General features: G+C 39.2%; 1 protein-coding gene across 1 annotated transcript; it reads left to right on the forward strand.

The window, feature by feature from the left end:
• The first annotated feature begins 1,440 nt into the window (after nt 1–1,440).
• STK17A (serine/threonine kinase 17a) lies at nt 1,441–24,701 on the forward strand. The gene is made up of 7 exons (XM_085226722.1): nt 1,441–1,711; nt 8,881–9,093; nt 15,874–16,018; nt 20,937–21,063; nt 21,763–21,811; nt 21,932–22,111; nt 22,911–24,701. Exons 1-7 carry the CDS (start codon nt 1,539–1,541, stop codon nt 23,242–23,244), a joined length of 1,221 nt encoding a protein of 406 aa, XP_085082848.1. The 5' UTR covers nt 1,441–1,538; the 3' UTR covers nt 23,245–24,701.
• Nucleotides 24,702–25,319: the final 618 nt, after the last annotated feature.

Here is a 25,319-nt window from a genome sequence, read left to right on the forward strand (position 1 = left end):
CATAGTGAATGCCTCTGAACGTACTTTCAGATGTAACAATTTTTAACCACCGTTTAATCCGAGTTTATTGTTTGGCAGAAGCAGGCTGGCCCTTCGACAATCTAAACAACATTCTGAGTGGAAAGCACATCAGTACCATAAGTCTCAAACTCTCCATTATTCTGGTTCTGGAAGTTATTCTTCAGCTGTTTAATCCTGCAAAGCAGGTTTGGCATTAAGTGAACGAGGGAATTTCAGAGAAACACCTTGTCAGCAGTTGTTCTCCCGTTTGAATCTTCACCAATTAACAACTGGGGTTTGGCCTGGATCCTTCCTTGCATGCTGGCCTGCTTCCTCACGCACCACTCCTCCTTCATGCTCTAGACCCTGGCTGTGAGAGATGCTGTGCCCTGAATGGAGGCAAATGCAGCAGGACTGCCTGGGCCAGCAGCTGCCACACAGAACTGTTCTCTTCAGCACGTCAGGACGCTAGGGAAGCCAAGCAGCGAAGGGTCACCGAGGCTACATCCCAAGCCTCTCCCAGTTCTGCCCATCAGTCAAACAACCACGGAAACAAACTCCATCCTTGGCGAAGGAGCACATGTCTGCCCTGCCTATGTGCCAGTAGCATGAAAGCTCTCACACTAGATCAATCCTGTGTCTTCTCCCCTTCCCATATCTTCTCTATTATATTATTATTTTTATATACTATATATTTATATATTTATATATTTTTATTTTTATTTTTTATATTTATTATATTATTTATTATTTTCACCACCTGCGCAGTGGCAAAAAACAACAACTTCACAAGCACACAAAATAAAATTGTAACTATGGACTTCTCATACAGCTATATACGTAGGTTGCTCTGAAAGTAATGCCTCCTATTTATTTCCACGGAAATCACAGCAGATACAAAGAGCACAATAGCCCTGTTTGATATAGCAAATTCTCAGCTACAGAACACTATTTTTCAGCATTGTCACCAACATCAGCTTTGTATTTTTGCCAGTGATGAACAGGAGCCTGCATGAGAGGACCCGCTGTCGCCACTGCTGCTCATATCCAGTCTCTGGTCCCCATAAACGTTCAGCAAGCATCGATGAATATCAACGGGTGCCATTTTTCCCTCAGGGAGAAATTTTGCTTTGCTTCATATACACTTCCATGTCAGATGCCAATTTGTCGGACTGCCCCTCTGCTGGCACCTGCCACACGGTATAACAGCATCATGGTGGGAAGGCTCAATCCCTGCAGCCATACCACCGACATCCGCCCCTGTTGCCACGGGACAACAAAACTGCATTACTTTCAGGGCAGCCCTCGTATAACCGCGCTCCCCACTCCCGCCCTCAGCAGGTGGCGCTGCCCCGCCGCCGCGCCGCCCCGCACGCCAAGGTGAGGGCGGCAGGGCGGGGCCCCGCAGCCACGCCCCCTGTCGGCCGCGCCGTGCGCGCTTCGCCCCTCCTTCCTCTGACGGGCGCGGGGGGTGGGAGCCGCGCTGAGTCGGGGCGCAGCGCGGCGGGAAGAGGCGTCCCACCGTCACGGGAGAAGCTATGAGCCCCGAGGAGAAGCCGCCGCCCGGCCGCTCCCGCGACGAGTGCCTGGCTCAGCCTGCTGCCGGCCGGGGCCGAAGGCGAGGCGGTTTGCTGACGGAGATCCGCACGCCTATCCGCACCGAGCCATTCCAGCAGCGCTACAGCCTCAGCCCCGGCAGGGAGCTCGGCAGGTGGGTGTGCGGCCGCCGCGAGGGCAGCTGCAGGGCGTTGAGCCCCGCTCGGAGCCGGCGCCGGGCCAGGCACCGCGATGGGGAAGAGGCGGTTTTCCGTTCACGAAGATGAGGTGAAACACGGCAGGATGTGCTGCGAGATGAGCTCTCGTTCTGCGTTCCCAGGCGCCCAGCTGTGCGGCGGGGCTGACCGTGGCACACCGCCCCGCTGCCTTACGGCGCTCAGCCCGCGGCTCGGTGCAGGTGGCGCGGGGGGCTGAGCTCGGTTAGATTCAAAGCTCAGCGGCTCTCAGAAACTCTGCCGCTCTGCCCTGAAGTAAGGGATTGCACTGGGAGCTGGGCGGCCGTTGGCCTAACTGAAGAACTGGTGAGGGTTCTTTCTGGTGCACACAGGCACTTACTGCAGTGAGTGCTTCTGTGCTGTGAGCAAGGATGCAGACAGCAGACCCTGAGCGAAGAGTTCTCGGGATGTTTGTGTGGGGTCACCGGTGGCTGAAGCTGTACTTAAAGGTGATCTTTATGTAATGGCTGATTCCGCACCTGTAGTTGTGTTGGGATGAGTTACGTGTCTGTTCCGAGGTTGCCTTTCTGCAGTAGCAGGATGTGTTTCAGTTCCAACTGCCTTCCCTCTCTTTACCTCCACAAAGGTTTTCAACTTCCCTTCCAGTACAGAAGTCCATACTTCTGACTGTGTGTTTGCTTTTCCTTCAATTTCAAATACCCTTTTTTGCTAGATTTGTCAAAAAAAAGTGAGTACTTCACACATGTGAGAGTACTTCCACTAAAGAGAAACTTTTGCTAATCCATTGTGGCAAACTAAAAAGGCACCTAGAAAGTCACTCTGACACTCGTATCTCTTTGTACGGCGTTTTGTTGATAACATACACTTAGCAGAAATTATTTTGCTTTTATCTGCTTACAGAGTGTGCAAACATTTACTTTTGAGTAGGTCTGTATTTGCAAAGGGCTTGGGCAAATTAGCAACCAAATAGGACAAGGTTTTGCCTAAGACAAAGGGCAACCCTTGCTCACAGAGCTCATGTAATTTGGCGGCTGAATGTGCTCAGGAAACAGCTATGGAAAAGAAAGTTCATACACTCTGTGTCCATCTCTTTTCCCGTAACAAGGGAAGCGCTTAAAAGCTGAACTTGAGATGGGAATTCTGAAGAGAATGTGAACTGTACACATGGGGTTTGAAGGAGAGAGCAGGCAGCAGATACGGCACAAGCTGGGTGTATGAGCCCATCGGGACACTGCTCACTGGCCTCCAGCCCGGCTGTCAGTGTGGGTCTGCAGAAGGAGCCTTGTGCTCTGCTTCCCCTTCCTGCATGTGCAGGTGGTGGGCAGGGGCCAGGGGCACAGGCACACAGCTGGGGCCATGTGGTGACCAGAAAATGGGGAGGAGAGATGCAGGGCCTGGTGGCTGGCAGGGGTGGCGGTTCTGGACAAGCACTGCTGGAAGGACCGCAGGTTAGTAGGGGAGGAACCTGGTTGTGGTGTCACTGAAACAACTTTGGTACAAGACTACAGGAAAGCAGGCTTTGTTATTTCTGCTTGCAGGAGAAAATGGCTTTCGGGATGTAAAGCCTGTGTACTCAAATAGGCCTGGCTTAGATGCTGAGCACGCCTTTGCAAGTATACCCAAATAGAACCTGCTTTTTCTAGCAGTGAATTCAGGGGAAATGCCAAAAGCATGGCTATAATGGATGGGAATCTTAAGTTGCTGACATTTGGCCTAGTCTTCAGCCATATTAATTTTATTGTCCCCAAATCAGAATGTTCACAGATACAACTTCATTTGATGTTGTATGATGTTTAATGTCAAACTTTTTGTTTAATGTGGTAAGGATGGCACTTCTGGTCAGCACGCTCTTAAACCATTTCAGCAGTACTCATTTGAGATGAGCTAATCCAAAGTATTGTGTATGCAGGACAAGGCAACAGTTGCTTGACCTTTACCCTTATCATCTGTGTAATTTTACTGTAAAATCAGGAACGATATTTTAATTTTTTTTGTGGTGTCAGCCTTGATGCATATTTCTGAGTATGCGTACAGTGCATCCTCTGGATGTCTGAGCTCCATATTCCAGAAACGGCCTCAATCAAAATTTCTTGTCGCTGATTCACATTACCTAAAGCTTCTTTGAAGTGTCCCATATAATTGTATTCAGGTATTTTGCTCTTTTTCCTCAACAAAATACCCCTTGGATAATTGCACACAAAATACCACTAGGCTATTAATTCTTCAGCTTGTTGATGTGGCATTGCGCTCTTTTAATGTAAAGCAAGCTAGGCACATGTTGGTAGCCATAATTTCTGTACTAAAAATAACACTCCTGGTTCTAGAGATGAGTTGGAAAAAGGCTTGAACAATTGGCACTGCTTTTTCTCTGGAACATAAGAGTATTCTTAAGTGACTGCTCTAAACCAAGCAATCTTCTGCCAGTGAAATATGTGCAGTGCATACCTGTAAAGGTATATCAAGTTCAATTCAGCTGATTTTCCTCATTCCACTTTTTTTTTTTTTTTAATAAACAAGCATGTTCTCCACCCAGACCGCGAGTAACCATTTTAATCATCTGAGGGAAACTGAACAAAATAATCTTATGTTCTTCATTTTTTTTTTACTATGGCTTCATGGAAAGGTAGCCTAGCTCTTGAATTGGTTTTCCAGAATTTCTGGCATAAACTTGCTTCTCAGGTAGCTTTCAGGGGTTCAGATGTTAGTCATATGTGATTCTTGTACAGTTGGGTGTCTCAGTAAGGGTGCAGAGGTATGCTGTCACATTTCTCAGCAGCTGTTGGCGTAGGTGAAACTGTTGGGGAAGTGAGAAGGTGAAGGCAAGACTTGCAAGCAGCTGACTCCACCATTTGAGAATAAAATTATGTGAACAAATATTCACGAACATAGAAATGGAACCTCCCCTCACCCGGCTCTTTGGAAATCTAAAACTGTATTAAAAAATCACCCCCAGGAAAAAATGTTTGACACGAATTATGTAATAAATTGCATATAGTGTTATGGATCTCAGAAAATTTTTCTAACCTTTCTGTAAAATAAGCATATTAAAATAGTTGCTAATATCTGTAGTAGTGACAGTGCTTTTTAGCACATCTTAAAACTATTACAGTAAGGTTAGTTCTCTGTTTCCCCGAGCCTATGACAACCAGAATTAATTGGTGTGACATAAATGCTCTTGTTTATCTGATTTGACATTTGATTTGTGATGCGAGGCTTTTCCTTTCAGCCATACTATGTGCCAGATAAAATAATGCTAATTCTGTTGGCAGTCTTGAAAGATGACATTAAGCTTCTTTATGATCAGATATGATATCTTAAATCATAATTCTTGACTGAGGCTCTTGTGAAGACTGAGAACAACTTGTTTTCTATTTAAGTCCCCCTTAAAAGCATTTTTGTTTGTTTGGATAACTGATAGTCACTTTTTAACTTAGGAGAGGAACATGAAATATTACCTCTCAAAACTGTTCTTCCTTCAATGTAGCTCCTTCTTAACATAGCTTCCTTCTTCCCTGGTAGCTCCTCTTCACATAGCTAAACTGGTAATGCTGTCTTCACAGTTTAATAGCAGATCTGTTTCTTGAAAGGAATTTTGATGAGCAACATCTTAAGAAACACAAAGATGCAGCATCTGGGTGTACTCTGTGGGAAAGCTTTTTCATACCTGTCTTTATTTCTGCCTACTACACGGCTCTATCGAAAGGGAAATACAAATTTATCTCTTGGCTTAAGTTCTTACTTTGATTTTATTTTTTTTCCAGTGGACAATCTCTTTGTTCTGAAGTAGTCTCAAATGTGAATCTAAACAGGTGCATAGTGATTAGTTCTGTCAGTTACAAGTATCGCGTTTGTCAAGTCAGATTCTTCTGGGATTGTATGAAGAGAAGGTGAGTTTTACAGACAGTGGTTAGGTATGATAATAGCTTTATGTATTATAATAGCTATAGGTATTGTGTCAAGCAATTTTTTTAATTTTTTTTTTTAGCCTTGAACAACTTGTAATAAATACTTGTCAGCCAGCAGAACTCCTGTGCGGTCTCCTTTCAATTCCATCACCTAGCCAACTTCTGTCCAGTGCAGTCAACAGCATGAGTGTGGCTGCACACCAGGGTCTCTCGCTGTTTCTTCCTCTTACCTGAATTTTGTTTTATTTCCATAGTGACTAGTGTGTGATAAATCGGCAACGTTGAGCTCGTTAGGCTAATTAACTTGCTTCCAGATAGGTTTTGTATGTAATTCAAAACAATGCTCTGCCAATTGGAAGATTTTAAACATTTCTGAACTACTCTTACTAGATGCTTCAGTGGTGCTAGAATTAAAAGCTTTTGACTCTGTACTAGAGAGTCATTCTTTCAGAAGGAAAATGTACCTTTGGAGGCTATAAAGGCAACACTCAGGGAGCTAAAGGCTGGTGAGCCTCACATCTGAGCCTGGGAACATCATGGAATAGATTGTCCTAGAAGCTATATTAAGGCATATACAAGATGAGGAGGTGATCTGAAACAGCCAGCAGGGCTTCACCAGTGGCAGATCATGTTTGACCAATCTGGTAGCCTTCTACAATGGTATGACTGTATTGGTGGGCAGAGGAAGGGTAATTGATGTCATCTGCCTGGACCTCTGCAAGGACTGTTATTTGGTCCCGTGCCACATGCTAGTCCTTAGATTGGAGATATACAGATTTGAAAGGTGGACTACTCAGTGGATAAGGAATTGGTTGGGTAGTTGCAGCCATAGTGTTGTGCCCAATAGCTATGTGTCCGGGTAGAGGCTGGTGCTGACTTTTGTTCCCTGGGCTCAGTCTTGGGACTGATGTTCTTCAACATCTTTATCAATGACCTGAATAGTGGGGTTAAGCATAGAATCAAAGAGTCCTTTGAGCTGGAAGAGACCCTTAAAGATCCATCTAGTCCAACTCTCCTGCAATGAACAGAGACATCTACAGCACAGTATCTGCACATCTACTAGTCATTAAAATTAGATCCTTTAACAGCAAGTTCTGTTCTTTTATCTCTTTTTTTTATTATTACTTTTCTTTCTTCTTTTGAAATGGCTGCTACTTTTCTCCATGAGCACTATTTGGATTTGGTGCTGAAACACAGCTTCAGTAGCAATTTGAGCACTTTTGATAAATGTGTAACTTTACATTGTACACAAGTAATAAGGGCTCACATATTCATTTGGAATAACTTAAAAGCCTTTTCCTTGGCTACATCAGGATGGTTGCTCTTGATTGTGGTTAGGATGGCAGGGATGGAGGGATGTTTACTGTTATACATGACACTAATCACAGGCTTCCTAGAGCTCTGCTTAAAAGAAACACTATCCTTGCAGCATTCTGGGGATCAGGAGTGCATGGTCTCTAGAATGTTTCAGTGTTCTCAATAAGCTGTACGTGCTACAAACATTCGGGGTTTTTTGCCAGATCTGTAGCAGGCACACAGCTGTTGGGCTTTGGGTGGCTGTTCTTCCCATGGCATTCTGCGGTAAGGTCTGTATTCTTTAAACCATTTTATAGTGACCTTTGGATTACACCTTCCTAGTGCTACAAAATCCCATTGTATTTTCATGCATTTGCAAAGCTTTTTTTAAAGCATTTTCTTGCTTCAGCCTTCATGTGTGTGTGTGCTCTGATCTATTTTCTCATTCCTATTTTTCTGCAGATAATGGGTGCTTATGCCAAATGTCATTCCTAAATGACTGTGACTGTATCAGTAGTTATAAATTAGATTGTTTTAGTGAGCCTGGCTAGCAGATATCCACTTTGAGGATGCTTATTACTTAATTCCAGCTGGGCAGTTTTGAAACAAATTTCTATTATAAGCAGGGTGACCACAAATGCTTTCAGCAGTTACTTTTCATGGAAAGCAGCCTGTCACTAGGTTAGGAGCTGGGAGAGTGAGATGTTTGGCATGAGCTGAATGAGTTAATTCTGTACGTTTCAACTTGTGACGTAGGAAAGGCAAGGCTCAAGTAATTGTATTCCAAATGAGATGAGGACTCTAATTTTGTTAGTTTCACCTACCCTACTCTGTTTCCTTATTTAACTTACTGTAAAGGCTCTCCAAGCTATTCCTGCAGCTTTGTAAGGAAATGTTGACACAAAAGTAAAAATGGTCATTTTGTCTAACATTATACCTCCATGGTAAGAATTATAAAAGATGGCTATACTTAAAGGGATGAGGATTCATCATCACATTAGATGATGCACTAATTCGTAAACCTTCTCATTCTAAAAATCGGTGCTATATGAATGGAATTGAGGCTTGGGAGGTTAAGAGTGGGTACTTCAGCCCAAAACGCTGTGGGGAAGACTTCTGAAAGTGCTGCCGCGTGTTTTCAGCTGGACCTGCTGGCTTAGTGTAACTCATCCGCTGTGTTTTGTCAGAAGTGTTACCCATTAACATGGGCTAAGCACTGTGCTCAGTTCTGCAGTGTGTGTTTGTATTCGCTCTGTCATTGCTGCAAAAACCCTTAGAATGTTTTGTGTTGGCCAAGCTTCTCTACTTCTTGAAATGTTTTGTGTTCCTTAAACAATGAGACAATTGGAGTTTTTGAGAACTGTTAAGCAATCAGAACCGTGGCTGTTGTTGCGGATACGTCATGGTGAGAGCATGAGGTGCTGTTTTTGAAAAACACAGAGAAGAGTACGGATATTCCACAGCATAAATAGGGTGGGATCTTGAGCACTTATTCAGTGAAGCTGCTGTCTGCTGTTGCCTTGAATATAGTGGTGAAAATAGTAACCAGACAAATAGTTTGCCTGAGTAGAGTCACAGAAAGCATAATTTTCTTGCTTGTATTCCATTTTACCAGCTTTTTATGAAAGGTTCAAGGATATCTTAATCTTCCGAACTAGCACAGTTCATTTCTGCTGTATGTTTGAAGATTTGGAGTTACTTGAACTGATACTTTGCTGTTGTAGTTTTCTGTTTTAAAATCCTTATTGTTAATGGAGATGTAACCTTAACTCTTTAGAGTAGAGGCTATTGCTGAGCAAGGCATCTTTCTAACTTTAGAGCACATGGTAAAGTTGTTCCTTAAGAGGGATTTAGTTCAGGTTTTCTGAAATATTAATTTACAAGGATTATACTAAAGTTGTCAATAAGGGACTTAGTTCTAACCTAAAATTCTTCTTGAATTTCAGAGGAAAATTTGCAGTGGTGAAGAAATGTATCCAAAAAGACACTGAAAGAGAGTTTGCAGCAAAGTTCATGAGAAAAAGAAGAAAGGGCCAAGACTGTCGGATGGAAATAATCCATGAAATTGCAGTCCTTGAGTTGGCACAATGCAACCTTTGGGTCATTAACCTGCATGAAGTTTATGAAACTGCAACGGAGATGATTTTAGTCCTGGAATAGTAAGTACTAGTAGTAATTTCTGAATAACTTTCAGTAGTATCTGTTAAAAATTGTAGTATAAAAGTCTTTTCCACCCGTATGGATAATGTGAAAAACAATTTTATTGCTTGCTTGTTACCTGCTGGAGCTCAAAAAATTGCCAAGAAAATCAGTATTGCGGGAAGTTATGTGCAGTCTTGTAACTACAGCAGAATGTAAAAATTTTCCAGTTGTATAGCATCTTTCCAAGCTGAAATATAAACTAAATACTTAATGAAGAAATTTTTAGTGAAATCTGAACCGTGTATGCTCCACACTAACAGAAGATGCAGGGAAAAGCAGTGAGTACCTGTGCAGACACTGAAGTTTCTGTTACTGGCAGTGACAAAATGGAGTGAAGTCTGTTCATTTTACCTGTGTTGAAAAAGGTATTAAAACTTAATGCCATATATTTAAGTGAAAGTATTGAAGCCTGCTGCAATCAAGAGTGAAGAACTTTGCAGTTAGCAGCTCATTTCTACCCTCAATGAAAAACTGTGAATATCTTCAAAATTAACCTAAATAGAATGTTAGCTTTGAAGATGTTTTGTTAGGGTTTGTTTTTGTTGTTGGGTTGTTCAGATTTTTGAGGAGTAAGAGTTGGAATTATTTGTAGACAAAGATGACCAGCATCAGAATTTTTTATTTTTCTCAGTGTAACACTTCTCAAAGTAAACATTTAAGTAAACAGGAGTTTACTTAGTGTTAACTGGGATAGGATACTTTTAAGGAATTTAGCATAGGAATTTTCCTTCTCTTGGCTGCTTTATCTGGTTAAACTATTAAGTGTTTCTACTGCAAGCTCTTTCAGGAAGTACGTAAGCTTAGAACTGCAAGCACTCCCGTGCTCAGTGCTCGCAGACTGACTAACTGCTTTTTTCTTCATGTGATACAGACAAGAACTTGTCTTCCCCTTGATGGAAAAAGGCAAGAGAGCTGTATCAGCATTTGTTGGAAGACCTTTTGAGCATGCACTCAAGACATGTCCCAAATATAGCACTCTGCTGTCTTTTTGGAGAAAATAAGACTTGTGAAACTATTTTAAGTCTGAATCTCTTGTATTCCACGTTACCTTGAATAGTGAAATTTAACTTGTCACTCTACACTTAAATGTTTTTCTTCCCTGCATTGAGTTTGTCCAACTGGGAGTTTCTGCAGCAGTGAATGCTCATCTGATACTCCAGAGCCTTATTTTTTCCTCATATAGATTCTAAGAGTTAGGCAAATGCTTTTTGCTGTTGAACAGCTCAGTTAAGATCATGTTCAGACTCTATGAATTTAAAATGACTGTGAGAGTAACATGGGGCTCGTAGCTGAGAACTGACTTGACCTACCTGCTAAATCAGTCTGGTTTGTACAGCTGTTCCCTTTTCTGTCACCAGAAATGAATGGTGAGAAATCTTGTGCCCTAATCTGATGTTTTTCAGAAGTCAAAAGAAACTTCATCTTTGAAGTTCAGTGAAATGGAATTAGACTGTGTGTTGTTTTATTTATGAAGGCAAGCTTCTTCCTTGAATATATTTTTTCTGTATTGTGCAGTTATGCTGTTAGTGATTTATAAAATGTTCCAGTTTTTGTTAGAATACAAAAGCATAACAGGGCTTCTAGAGTCTGATTACCATTACTGGGGATAAAAAAATATATATTCTAAACACTGGTAGTACAGATTTAATGGGAATACAGTTTAAATTTCTGGTTCCCATAGAGATACAACACAAGCAGTAGAATTCAGAGCTTGAAACAAGCGATGGAAATTGTGATAATTGTTATGTATAATTGCTGGCTTTCATTTAGAAATCAGTTCTCCTACAAAACATTTTTAATACAAAGTATTAACTAGGTTGTTCAGTAGTTAGCATCATGATTATTTTTATATGCATCAGTCATACCTTGTTAGAGATAAATAGCTGTGTTGGAGTTGTAAATTAAAAAAAAACCAACACTCTTTCACTGACTTCAGCAAATACATCTGGATGCTTCTTTAATGTCAGCATGTTCCAGAGGCGTGTTGCAACAGCACAGGTATGAACACTAGTACATTTCTGACATTCTGTATGCAAAGGATTAAAGAACATATCTGGATTGTAAGCTTCTCCAGGGCATTTCGGTTTCTATTAAGCTTCATGGTCTGTGTGGCAGATCCTTATCATGGAAAGGAGAAAAATACTTAATCGTTGCCCAATAACTTTATCTGCAAAGATTTGGAAGTTTCCTCTCTTGAGGTTGGATCTGTTGTAAGGGAGGTGAGCTGTTATTGTTTCACCTTTGCGGGCAGAAATCTTAATCACATGGAGGGTTTGTCTTTAAAATACTGTTAGCTTTGACAGAAAGCATACTTAAAATTGTCCACATAGTGTTAATGTAAGTTCCAAGCATTGGAAAACAATGCTTGAGCATTAGTTTTAACTGCAGGATGGCAGAACTCTGTATCCATGCAAACACTGACTTCTTGAGGTTATGTGCAATAGATGAACTGCAGAGAATTGAAAAGCTTGTCTGAAGGGGTGGTATGTAAAGCCTGGAATTACCCTATGGCAGAGTGACATTTTTCTATTTTAGTGAAAATGGAATTAATAAAAACCTGTGCGTTTAGTGAAAAACATAAGAGTCCAGAAAACATTCAGATTTCAAAATTGCTTTCTTCCTTGCAACTTTTGGGCTCAGTAATTGTGTACAACCTAGGACTTTTGATTCTTTTGAAAAAAAAAACAGTGCATCTGGTGCTTCAGAGCAGGCATTTTTGTAAGTGTTCATCACTATATGCTTATACATCTATGCTAGGAATAGATGTTAGCTTGTTAGTGAGTCACATTTTAAACAAATGTGTGTGTAACTTCAAAATCTAGGGAAGTATTGTTGGATGTACAGAACAGGATGTGAGCTGGATAGCTACCTGATCAACAGTGGTGCTTTTAGGGAGAAACTTTGATGGTTACCTTGTACTCTGCATTTCATTCAGCTCTTAGGCTCCTTGATAGGAAAGATCACAGGGGCAGGGGGGTTCCCACACATGTCTCTGGGAACTGAGAACTTAAAGAAAGCAGTCCATGCAGTTCAATGTGTCTGAACGTTTTTCTACTCATATGTCCTCATCAGATATGGATTTTCAGTCATCTCTGACTTTGGGCACAGTGGTAAGTTAGGGTAGCCCTACACTTCAAAAATTCTCAGTACGTTTGCTCTCATACTTGCCATCTAATGGCACACCTCACCAAGGAAGAATACAATGTTAATGTACTGTGAATGCACTTGAAAGAAACAGGATGTAGAATTTTGTACAGTGCATGAAAACATTCAAAGGAAGAGGCTCAGTCTCCACTGAATTTAAAGTCAGTGTAGTTGTAACCACGATTAATGTTCTAGACTTCAACTGACTTCTAGCTTTTCAATTATTCTGATAAGAAGTAACAAAATGTTAGCAGGTTTCCGTGATTAAAAGCACTCGGATTTAGCTTGAGACTGTATAGAAGTTAGTGGTACAACAACACTACTGTCATAAATACATGACTTTCTAAGGAATGCTGGTCACTGCAGCTTTTAAGCTTGGAAATGAATCATACCTTATTTCTACACCTTGCTAAGGGAATGTGTACTAGAGAAATAACATATTCTAAACAATTCTTGAGTTTGAAGAAGTTGTGCCCCTGAACATTTCCTTATCCATCTTTTCCAGAGTAAGCTGACTTGTTCACCTAAGTAATTTATTGTCCTAAAGACAATTCTTTTCTTTATTGCCTGTGGAAATTTTCTGTGGAGAAGGATCAGGGAACCCAGTAACTTGCAGAGCAGTTACTTTATAATTAGCACTTTAAAAGCAAAAACTTAGTGGAAGATGATTTCTTGGAGGAAACAATGAGTGCATGGTCAGCACCCAAGAACTCTTGGTCTTCGTGAATGCTGAGGTCATAGCAGTGTTGTGCTTGAAGTACTTACAGGTATTTTCATCTCTTCTCTAGATCAGGAATACTGAGTAACTAAGTTGGAAATACTGTTAAGCAGCATTACAAAATTTGGCACAGATGTGTAGGAGAATCTTCTTGGAGTTCATTTTGACATTGTGCTTTCAAACCGCTGTGACTGAGTTGGCCCACAGTCAGCAGAGTGTTTTGCTTAAAGGAGTCAGTTAAGCTGGCTTCACAGCAACAATACACGGAACAGCTCTGCAGTAAGGAAGTTTGCAGATTTCCCATCTTCTTCTGAAGAATCACTAATTATATGTTCAAATGTGGCAATTTTGAGATGAAGTGAATTGTCTGGAAGCAGTTTTTCTATCTACATCCTAAGTAGAGAAGTTGATTTATTTTAAAAACAAACAAAAGAAACCACTGCATGTTAAAACATTTTTTTTGCCACGTGAAACTTCTTTGTAAAGCAAAATACATTTGTATGGTGGCTGGTACAGCCATGTTTCTTAAGTCACGAAGTGGATGTGTATGTCTGAAGGCTTTATTTGTTTGGCTCACTTCTGAAGATGCCTGGGTTCATCATCTTTAACAAAGGACTGCAGATTACTTAAAACTGTTTAGAAATAAAAGTATTTTTTGTATCGAGTGTTTCCTACTCTTGTATTATCTTGTCTTTTCAGTAATGGGATATTTTGTTTCAACTTCTTGCCTTGGTTTGTAAGAAAATTAATTCAAAGTTATTTAAGTGTAATATTAAAATTCTGGGTAGCTTGTGGTTTAGCTCGGTGTCTACTTTTAGTGTTCTAATTTGTAAGCATATGTGTATTAAGTAGGCATACAGCAAACAGGGCCTTATGAGGCCTACCTCATGCTGATTCTCAGCTGAGTTTATGAAAGCTTATTAAAGAAAAAAGAAGTGTGATCCCTGTTTGGCAGCTGTTTTGAGGAACGAGTCCTGTGTCGCATAGACAGAAATGGCAGCATTAATGCTTCTCTTGTTTCAAGTGGCAGAGAGATTGCAGCAAAACCCCAGCCTTGCTGCTGTAAAACACCTCAGTAACTTTGGAAGTAGGGTCTATCACTGTACGTACCTTAAAATGTAGTGCTACAAGGAATTAAATCGGTCTTCCAAGTAACCTACTATGACATTCTTAAAAGGGAATTTGATTCTTTTATTGATTACAGAAGGTGTTTTTATATATTTATCTTGAAGTTCCAAGTGATGTTGCTTTTTTAAAAAAAAGTGATTTAAAATGTTAGAATAAGTGATCTCACATCCATTTTTAAAAGGTAATTAGTATCTGAGTCTTGTCCAAAGCTGGAATATAGCTACCTTTTTCCTTGAATTGAATAAAAACATGCAGAAGAAATGTACTGACCAGTGTCAGGAGTATATGCATTTTTCAAGAAGAATTGTATTAACACTCACTTCATGAAAAATTCTTTCATTCTTTATTTCCATCATCTTTGGTACAGGTTTAAGAAAAGTGTTAAATAAGCTGCTTCTTTGAAGAAAAAAAAAATCTTATTTTAATAAAGCAAATCGTACTGCTGTGTCAGTTAGCCAATGTAATGAACAGAAATACAAAGCTCTCTATAAAAAATTGAGTTGTAACCATCTTCTAAATTTATTTTTTTTCTTGCAAGACAGTCTCCAGGGAGAGTTTTAAATAACATGGGACTGGTAAGGTAAAATAAAAAGAAATAAAGGCACAAGGGCCACATTAACCAAGTTAGTATTCATAAAATTAAAAAATAGAATATATTCTAAGTGATTTATTTTATTTTTTTTTCTCCCCTCAGAGTCCATAATCCAGATTCACCATTTTATAGAACTGCCTTGTTTGCTTGTCTGGTCCTTGTTTGAAAATGCCTTTCTCTTCTGGGTGGCTTAGGTACTATAATTTATTATAAGAAAGCAAGCCAGGGTAGAAGGTGTTGTTAGGTAAAGATCAATGCTTGTGCAAAGTCAGTGTGAGGTAACTGAAGGCAGCTGTCCTCGGGGGGGTGTCACTGTCTGTCACTCAGGTGATTATGGAATTTCACACAGGCTGATTTCATCTGCACACTGAGCAGTAGCAGTCCGTGTGTGCAGACACCCCATTCTCATGCTGTTCTGCCCGTTCTTGTTCTAAGATGGAGCCTCTGTTTTGCCAATTTCTGTTGCTAGAGATGATCTTGCATGTTGCTTTGGAGTACTTGAAAAACATTCACTCATCCCTAGTTATTTTCCTATTTTTCTTCTGTTATTTATTTAAGCACATACAAGCAAAAGATAAGGAATCAAGCTCTGAGAGCTAAAACTGTCAATAATATTTAGAGATGAAAGCTGTGTAGAAACTTAACGCATCCCGGTACACCAGATTTTTCACAAACAACTCCATTACAAACTTTATCTTTGGGCTTTTCTGAGTCTGTACAAAGTGTTTTGAGGAGGGTAAGGAGCAGAACTATTTTGCATTGGGTTTATGAAAGCTTACTCTGGCCGGATTTCCATATAGTTTATATGAAAGGTAATATAGTTTAATAGAAATAGCAAAAGACACATCTTGGTTAAGCACTGCACTTAAACAAATGTGGCATTCATCTCTTGAGCAGTCACTAATATTTCCAAAATAGTCTCCACAGTTTCTGTAGGATCTATTTTACTTAAGTCACAGAATATTAATCTTTGCTTCTTTTGAAAGCTGGCATACTGTATGGAAGTCTTCCTCGGCCACCAGAGCTTGCAAAATGTTTAATAACTGAAAATATCACCATTGGATGATACCACCTGCTGATCTTTTCTGTGCTAGTGTAATAAAATGGGTGCTCTAGCTTAGTGTTTGAAATAATAACATTCATGCTGTTCTGTAGTGCTGCTGGAGGTGAAATCTTTGACCAGTGTGTTGCTGAAAGAGAGGAGGCCTTCAAAGAGAAAGATGTGAAACGACTTATGAAGCAGATCTTAGAAGGAGTTTCATTCTTGCACAGAAACAATGTTGTTCATCTTGACTTAAAGGTAAAATTGTTGCAGTACTTTTCATACTTCTTAACTGCTGGCTTCCTTACTGGTCACATCATACTAAGGACACAATTTTATCATAAGAAATGGGTTTCTTTGTCCTAAGAAATCCAGAGTATTGCATATAGTTTAGATGTAAGTTGTAACCTAGGGGTCCAGAAAATTATATTCCATTTTTAGAGTGCTAAAACTAATTTTATACAGCTTTCATCCATATGTTCTTATGAAATAAAGCAATTTTACTCTGAGGTTGAACTACTTTTCTGAGCAAACCAGTATTAAAAGCATCTTGTGTTAAAATTTTCTAATGCTCCTACGTGTCTAATTCCTCTATTATTCACTAAGTGGTAAGGAACTACATGTGTCTTCTGTTGCCAGAATCCTTATTTATACTTCATTGCATTTTGGTACAAAGCTACCAGTAGATTCCTGTATCAAGCTCTACGTACTTATATTTAGCAGAAAATCATGAACTATTCATCAGCTAAAGCAGAAAGTGTGTAATATTTGTACACAAATATCTCATCTGTTTGTTTGTATTACCATTTATTTAAATCACCCTGGAGTCCCATTGATTTAGTCACACACGTCAAATAATTGTACTAATATTTAATGAAAATTTCCTAGCAAGTGGTAAGTGTCCAAAAGGACTGAAGTTCTGGTATGTTTGTAGGAGATACTCAGGGTCTCTGCTTTGTCTGTACATAGGCTGTGCTGGCAAAAAGTATTTCCATTGAATTTCCTTGAAGAAACGTATGTGAAATTAGAGCGTGTCTTTTGTGGACAGTATATCTCTGTACATGTTTGAAGTTAAAGCTGTGGTGTTCCTTAGCCTTAGCATCTGGGTGTCTAATAAGAAATTACTGTGTATTTATGTTATTACAGTACTTAATTGTGAAAGTACACTGGAGAGTTGATTCCAGCTTGCAAACAAGTAGCTTTCTCAAAGCTTAGAAGAAAGCTTGTTTAAAAAACTCCAACTGATCAAAAAAAACTGATGTTGTAAAATCAAACATGTCCAGTTGTCAGAGTTAAAAGACCCAGCGCTGCTTTGCTAGCTTTATTAAAACATAATGATTATGTGCTGCTCTTTGTGATGTGCTTATTAACTCATTGGCTCTACCCCTAGAAGAATTTGTTAAAATGGCTGTTAAGGTGAAACTGTAAGCTTGTTGTCTCAGTCTCGTATTATAAAGCTGATCAGCTGGATCTGTGAGGCTGACAGCTTGCTGCTGCTTCTGTCTGCCTCTTTGCTAGCTGCAAAACTTTCATATGAGAAAAACTGAGTATTTTGATGTGGCTTAGCAGGGTTGATGCCCAATTATTTCTTTCCAAAAGTGTGTCTCTTGTGAAACATGGCTGAAACTTCATCTGTTTTTAATAGCAAAACACAATAACATATAATCCAGTTTTGTCTCAGAGAAGAGCAAATATAATGCTACTGAGTGTAAATTAAAAATCATTCAGCAACATTGTTTTGATTTTATTTAATTTGCAGGGTGAGCAGAGAGCGTAGTTGGGTGTCTTTCGTCTCCTCTTAATGGCACATAAAAGCTGCAGAGAAAGGGAAGCTTCTTTTTTCATCAGCTGTTTTGACTTGATTGTGTTTGGTAAAACTTAATTAGTCAGGAATGGAAAAGAATGTAAATTAAAATAAAAAAGTAGGTAAGTTGTGGAAGAACTAGCTACTGCTTGTCTGAGACAGATAAAGCTGTACGTTGCCAATTAACTGCTTCAAGCAGTGCTGTCCTGCAGTATATATTACTCTGCTCACCCAACAGGCACCTTTTTCCTTCTGCACGAATCCCAAGTTGTTGTGTGCTGTGAGGAATTAATAGAGCTGTCATTTGAAAATGCTTTGGGTGTCACTTTATACTAATGTTCAGAAAGTAGAATAATTGAATGATGGAGGTAGTGTCCTGTTGAGGACATTTCAACTGTATCATGTTTTTTTTAATCAGTATTCCAGGCAAATTCAGATTGAATGCCTAACTATTTTTACACACAATGTAGTCAGGGTATTCCAACCAGTCTACTTTCCCAGTTTGTTCTCATAATTCCTTGTGTACTTCCTGTTTTCAGGAAGCTTGGGTACAGTTTTCTCTGCACAGATGTGTAAAAACAGACAAAACTTCTGTCAACTATTAGCTGCCAAAATGTAATGCAGTACTCAAGGGTTTCATGAAAAAATTTCCTCATTTAAGAATTATCTGCAAAAAAAAATTGTATCACTTGTTCTATGTAAAATTAGATGGGTAACTTCATTAATTTTACAGGTTACCTTAATTATGCATCCTTAGTCTTACTCTTTCGAAAGCCAACTAAACTTACAAGAAATATTATGGCCAAATTCTGATAGAGACTTCTAGAATAATGGAAAATTTGCAGTATATGGATTTTGCTGTTATATCATCAGTTTACAAGACATCAAAACCTACTTGCAAGGTAGGTTTGAAGGGTGTCCATTTTACTAAGTGCACTTGTTATAAATGATCTGTGCAACTTACCTAAATTGCTAGAAAAGAACAGATCTTTGTATGTATTGTCTTACTTTGTCCTTTATGCTGAAGTTCAGAACATCAAGAGAGCTGTGCTCTTTCATGTGACAGTAGCTTAATCTAATTTACTGAGGGATGTAAGATTAGCCAACATTTGCAATAACAAATTATGCTTTTCACTGGTGTTACTTATACATGATGCTAGAGGCACAACCAATGTCTCAGATTCCCAAAGGCCAAGAATCTGATGCTGATAGTATGCCTGGAAAATACAACTCCATTCATTTTCTTTTTATCATCTTTCCTAAGGTACATGTTTCTGAGATGCTAATATGGCATTAGGGTAGACTTGTGTGGCCATATAACATGAACTGTCTGCATTCTGATCTTGTGAAGTGGTCCATTTAGTCTTCTTTTGTTCAGTATACATCATACAAGGATCTTAACTGGAACCTCTAAGCCTCTCTGCAGTAGGGAGGAAGGCTTATAAATGCTGCTATCTGCCAGTTTACATTAGCCATGTCATTGCTGTTTGAGTGCAAAATGGCTAGTAGGCAAGACTCTAGCCTGGCTGGGTATCTCTGGTCTTTGCAGGAGATCAATGTACTGTCAAGCCTAGATATATTAGAGCAGTGTAAAAAATAAATAAGTAAAAAGGAAAAATCACTTTATAGGTGTATGGAAATGATCTTCCTTTTCTTTAAGTTTTAGAGCAATTGAGTGTTGACAGTAGTTCTAAAGCTACAGCATCTGCAGCATTTAAAGCTGGGTTTGGACTGTTGCTCATTTGAACCTTTTAGAAGTTCCTTAAAAGAAGGAACCTGGTGTTATTTCAGTATAAATAGATTTAGGGTTATGAGTTGGTTTGTACTGCAGACAGTTTCTTGCTGTTAAAAACTTTTCCTCATTTAAATATAGAGAGCAAATGCTTTTCTCATGTGTTCTCTTTGCCTCTTCAGAACATAACTAAATTTCCCACTGAGAAGAACATCTGAGAGGCTAATTAGGAGGCATTGCCACCTTTTATTTTTTTTTTCAGATCTTTGCTTTCCTAATACAAATACAGAACAGAAAATGTGCATATGGTAATATACAGCTCCAAAATCCTTTGTATGGCCACCAGTTTATAAGCAAAAATAAACTACTGTTAATGCATGCGCTTAGAAACAGAAAATAGACATCTTGGAGTTCCTTTTAAATAATGTGGCTTAACTTTACAGGAATGAAAGAACTTGAATTTATTCAGGTCTGTTAGCAAGAAGAGCTGGGCCAAGATTTTAATGTATTCTTGTACAATTTTATTTCTTTTATCAAGAGGAAAGATGTTAATGTGAAATTGCACTGTCACAATCAATGTGGGAATGAAAAAATGCGAATAGGAGAAACCTATAGATACTGGTGTTAATCCAGTTGGGCTGTATCCCTCAGTGCTTGCTTCTGTGTTCATGCTCATTTGTCCTCCTCCCTTTTCAATCCAAGTTCTCAGAAAATAAAGCCTTCGTGGAAGTCAGGCTTACCAGAAGTGTGAACACAGTGCGAACTGTCAGTGTTACTACTGGCAGAAGTTAATGACAGAGCACAGTTTTACTGGCCCAGTGTGGGGAGACAGGGGCTTGGTCTGGCAATGATATGCTTCAAAAAACTAAGTTGCAAAAAACTAAGACCCACTGTCTAAAGTTTTAAGATTTTTAAAAAATATTTTTTAAACTCAGCAGCTGCCATTCAAAATAGAAGGCGAGGGACTTCTGAATGACCACAGAGTTTGAGTTGAGGAATGACAGCCAAGATCTAGTGATGTCAGAGTAAACAAGCTTATCCAAAGCGATGCTCTTCAAAACCTGTTTTTCAGGCTGCTGTTTTTTTGTGTTTTTTTTTTTTTTCCACTGTTCTTCAGTTAGTATTCTGTAATACAATTGTTTGAACAAGATTAAGGTCAGTCGCATCAGAGTTTCTTTAAACAGGTATAGTCAAAAAAGTTTCATAACAGTTTAAAAAACATGAACTTGAGTGTTTTTGGACACTCTTAAACAGAAGGTATCTTATACCAGGAAGAAACAAGGAGGGAACTTTGGAAGGAACAAGGAGGGAAGAAAGGTGGTATGAAGGACTAAAGGTACAAATGTGAAGATCTTCATATCCTTTTGCTAAATGGTAGCTACTGGTGTGTCTTTGTATGAGTTCTAAGCTAGGAAAGGTAGATGCTTAATTTTCAGTTCTTTACTGAAAATCCTGCCACTGCTTTGAGCCAGTTTGTCTCTTCAAGTTCACCTTTGATTTAAAAATGAAAAAATAAAAGTCCTGGGTACTGTATGTGTTACGGAACATATCATTGTTATTCTAAAAGAATTATGCAGTTCTATGATGTCGTAGACATAAAATTTTGGTCATCTCGAACATCTGCTTGCTTTGCTTTTCAGCCACAAAACATTCTACTAACCAGTAAGTCTCCACTGGGAGACATAAAGATAGTGGATTTTGGCCTTTCCAGGATAGTGAAGAGCAGTGAGGAATTAAGAGAAATTATGGGAACTCCAGAATATGTTGGTAAGTTGTTCATACAACGTTGGTGTAGCCTCAAGGAGGAGGGTACTACCAGCAATGGAGAATTCTCTCAAAATGTGATGAATGCCACACTGGCTGTGTAGTTACTGTGTCAGAAGATCAAGTCATTAAACTGATACTGGTCACCAGACTAGTAACTGACAATTTTGTGCTTGTGCTGAAGATGAGTACGCACTTCAGACAAATCTGAGCAGTGATGACAAGTATTACTTGGCTGAGAGGTTGAAAAATACATACTCTTACTGAATATGGTATTTTAGCCTCGTGGGTGTTGTATCCATTTCATTAAAAAGTAAAATCGTTTCAGGCTTTGAAAACGTGCTTGAAAATAACCTTAAGTTATATAGCATATTCTTTATGGGTATGGGTTTTCATGCTGCAATATGGGATGTTGGATATTGAAATTATTTTTCAATAGGAGATTTGTATAGAGCATTCTTAATTGGTAAAGAGATGATCATTGCTTCTGAAGATGACAATAAAAAGCAGTCGTCTTTTTACCTGAAACTAACCAATGATAGTAATAATTTAAGTAACTTGAATATAAATACCATTTATAAGCCACTTGAAGCGTGACAGTCTTTTATTAAAAATTTTTCCACGTGCCTACTTTTGCACTCTTAAATACAGTATCATGTCTGTGTTTGAAAAAAATATATAACTTTTTTTTCCCCCGAATAGCTCCTGAAATTCTGAGTTATGACCCAATCAGTACAGCAACCGATATGTGGTAAGTTGAACAAACTAATGATCATCATAACACTGTTGGAAAACTTAAAAAGAAAACAACCAAGACCAAAAAAAAAAAATCCCAAAACACCTGTTTTTGTGTTTTTTGCTTTCAATTCAGGAGCATTGGAGTACTGGCATATATTATGCTCACAGGGATATCACCCTTCTTAGGGGATGATAAACAAGAAACATTCTTAAATATATCTCAAATGAATGTAAGTTACTCTGGAGAAGACTTTGACCTCGTATCAGAGTCTGCTGTGGATTTCATGAAAACATTACTGGTGAAGAAACCTGAGTAAGTATAATACTCAGCTATTCAGCTGTCCTATGCACGGACATTTTAAAGTGAATACTTGAATTTTTGTTTTTCAAGTATAAGGCAGCTTTAGGCACTATTACTTTTCATACACATTAAGAGAGTTCTCCATATCCCTCCTGACTTCCATGTTCAGTATTCAACTTTAGCAATTAGAACTGAAAATTTCAGGAGACTGGAAATGCAGTGTAGTGTGGTACAGGATTCTGGCTTTCGATGTGCGTACCCTGCTGGTGTCTCTTACATGAGCTGTGCTTTGAGCCTTCTGTTTCTGATGTATTAGTAGAGTACCTTACTCCTACATAGTTCATTAGTATGCTTTTCATAGGGGAGGCAAATTGGAAGTTCCAGCTCTCAAAACAGAAGTTGTACTTTCTGAGCAAGTTCCAGAATTCTTCTCGTGACGTCTCAACCACCAAAATCGTCTACTGTATCTTGGTGGTTTAATTGGTGGGGTTTTGTTGGTGCTTTTTGTGGAGTTTTTTTTTTTTTTTTTGTGGAAATACTTGAATGTTAATATGGCACGATCTTCATAAATTTAAGGAAAAAGACAGTTGCTCAGAAATATGGTAAACTGGTATTTAAGATTTATAAACTCCTTTATTTCAAATATTAACAGTTCATCTTCTTGGACTGTTGGTCTTTTGGGGTAAAAAGTAACTATCAGAACATTTTTAGTAGTTCTATCAGTCTAGTACATTCATTTCCTTAGAAGAAAAGTGTGTGAGTATCTTAAAATTTAGTAAGTTCACTGGGACATTTCTTTATTCCTTTGCAGGGAACGGGCAACTGCTGAAGAATGTCTGCAGCACCCCTGGTTAGAACAAAGTGATGAACCTACTTGCAGGGCCTGGAATAAGAGTGCAGGAGGGGAGAGCGGTGATGTCATCCAGAAAAATGCAGATTCTGCCTCTGAAAAACCTGTAGATGTTGAGAAAGCTGAAGAGGAAGAATCAATGATGACAGAAGAGCTAATTGTAGTAGCTTCGTATACGCTGGGACAATGTAGGCAGTCAGAAAAAGAAAAAGCAACTGAGCAGAAAGCCATTTCCAAACGATTTAAGTTTGAGGAACCATTGCTGCAAGAAATACCAGGAGAATTCATTTATTGAACTATGTATTACTTCATAGCAGTGTTTTCTACTAAGCAAAAGTATCCTAGCCAAGGGAATCTCTGATATGCAATGAATGTTCTAGAGAAAAAGAAATGTTGATAGGTGGCATCTACGGATGTGCCAAGTTTTTAATTTCATGGAAGAAATAAACAAGATTTCAAGTGGTTGGCAGGAATTTAACAAAGATGAAAGCTTATTTTTTTTGTAATTTTTATTTCTGTTTTTGTTTTTCTTTTTGCCTCTGGATAGCAGATAAATTCTGTTAATTGCTCTGATGCTCTGGAGAAGTTGACATAAGAAGAGTTTCAGTGGCAGATGTCAAGAGAAGTATATTTTAGGATACATTTTGTCATGCAATGCAAGTATATAATGCTGGTTTTCCTCAAATATTTCGTAGCACTCCTGACTTCAGTGGATGTATCTACTGATCTAAAAAACACATGAGATAATTCGACTGGTTTGACAGATTTCAAAACTACAGTATGTATGTATTTACATTTTCATCCCATCCAAAGACTTGGATTTAGCGTACAGTTAAACAGTGAGCTAGGTTTCTCTAGCAAGCAATGCATATGTCCCACAGGTAAAGACCATCTTACCAGTAGACAATTCCAGAAACAGCAGCGTCTTTGGGAGCGCAGTAAAGTTCTGCTCTGGAGAGTGGTAAGTCTCCCAAGGCAGTCTCTTGAGAACCCACAGACTGCTGCTCCCTCTGTCTCCTTTTTTGGGCCAGGTGCACCAACAGAACCCAGCTTAGTGTGTCTGCACGTTGCTGATGAGTGGGCAACAAAGAAAGTGACCAAGTCATTTGCAGCAGTTATTGAAGTTCTCGCTCCTTGCTTCAACTTTTTAGTTCAGGCAGTTTGTCCATCTAATGGTAAACCAGCTCATAATTTCTGCCCCCACTTCCCCACCCTCCCAAACCCAACTGAGGTTTTACTGGGAGCTGGGGGTCATCGCTGCCTTCTTTTTGTTCTGTTCTAACTGCTGCTTTAGAAAGAAGCATCCTTAGGCTAAATTGCATAACCTTTTTCAGTGTAGTTATCAGATGAGGAAGAAAATGCTATAACCTCTGAAACAATGAAGCACAACTCATACCTCGTGCTTCCTAATCACTCCCCCTTAGACACTTGGAAAAACCACATGTATACGATGGGGCGGAGTTGGGTTAGGAGCAGTATGGATGGGTCATAGTTCTCAGTGGACGCGGTCCCTCACAGAATAAAACCAGGACTAACCAAGCATCAGAGTTGATTGGTTTTTGCAATGTATGGATATCTGAGGTTCTTGGACTGAGTCCTGGTTTTCTTAGAAATCTTTCATATTGATGCTGTTCCAAAGTTTAATTTTTATGTAATTGAAATCTAGTGGTATTATATTGCATACTGTTAACCATTCAACTATTTATTTGGTTTCCATGTGCCATTCCTTTATAATAAATTCTGACAAAAGTTTTCCTGCTGTAAAACAATGAATAGAAACTCTTAAGATAGTGTTTGGGGGTTTTTTTGTGGTTGTTTTTTTTTTTTTTTCTTATTGCTGCAAACTTTCTCATTTCAAATGTACTGGGAATGTTCTAACTGTAGGGAGCAGGAGATTCAGCACTCTGTCGTTACCATTCGTTCATCACACAAAAGTAAAGCAGCTTATTAGTAACATAGACAGTGGTGCTGTGATGTGGTTAGCACTGCTTGTAAGGGAGGGAGAAAGCATTCGGAAAGAAGAAATGTGAACGAAAAGCAGTGTGACATTGAATGGGGTAACATGGATTTTTCCATGTTTCACTGGCAGAGGTCTGGTTGCCACCACTTGAAGGCACATCAGAAAAATAGCACCTGAGTTAACCTGTCTTATCAGGCTTCATCTTCTGTGGAGCTGCACAGTGAGTGTTCATGTAGGTACAACACCGTCGTGCTCCTTTAAGACCTTTATGTAGGGAAGCAACCAATAGTCCTTGAGTAATGGAGTTAGGGCGTGTTGTAACGCAGAGATGACTTTCATACTCTGTAGAAATTAGACATTTGCTTTTTTTTTTTTTTTTTTTTCTTTGTATTGAAAAGCTATCACGCAAG

This window comes from Meleagris gallopavo, chromosome 6, assembly GCF_905368555.1.
Source record: "Meleagris gallopavo chromosome 6, MGAL_WU_HG_1.1, whole genome shotgun sequence".
In the NCBI taxonomy this organism is placed as follows: Eukaryota; Metazoa; Chordata; class Aves; order Galliformes; family Phasianidae; genus Meleagris; species Meleagris gallopavo.

Bases quoted from the DNA above. Each gene is read 5' to 3' on its own strand.
- STK17A (XM_085226722.1), top strand. From the start codon at position 1,539: ATGAGCCCCGAGGAGAAGCCGCCGCCCGGCCGCTCCCGCGACGAGTGC. The intron at 21,812-21,931 runs GTAAGTTGAACA...CTTTCAATTCAG, and splicing joins AGTACAGCAACCGATATGTG to GAGCATTGGAGTACTGGCAT. The intron at 22,112-22,910 runs GTAAGTATAATA...ATTCCTTTGCAG, and splicing joins TTACTGGTGAAGAAACCTGA to GGAACGGGCAACTGCTGAAG.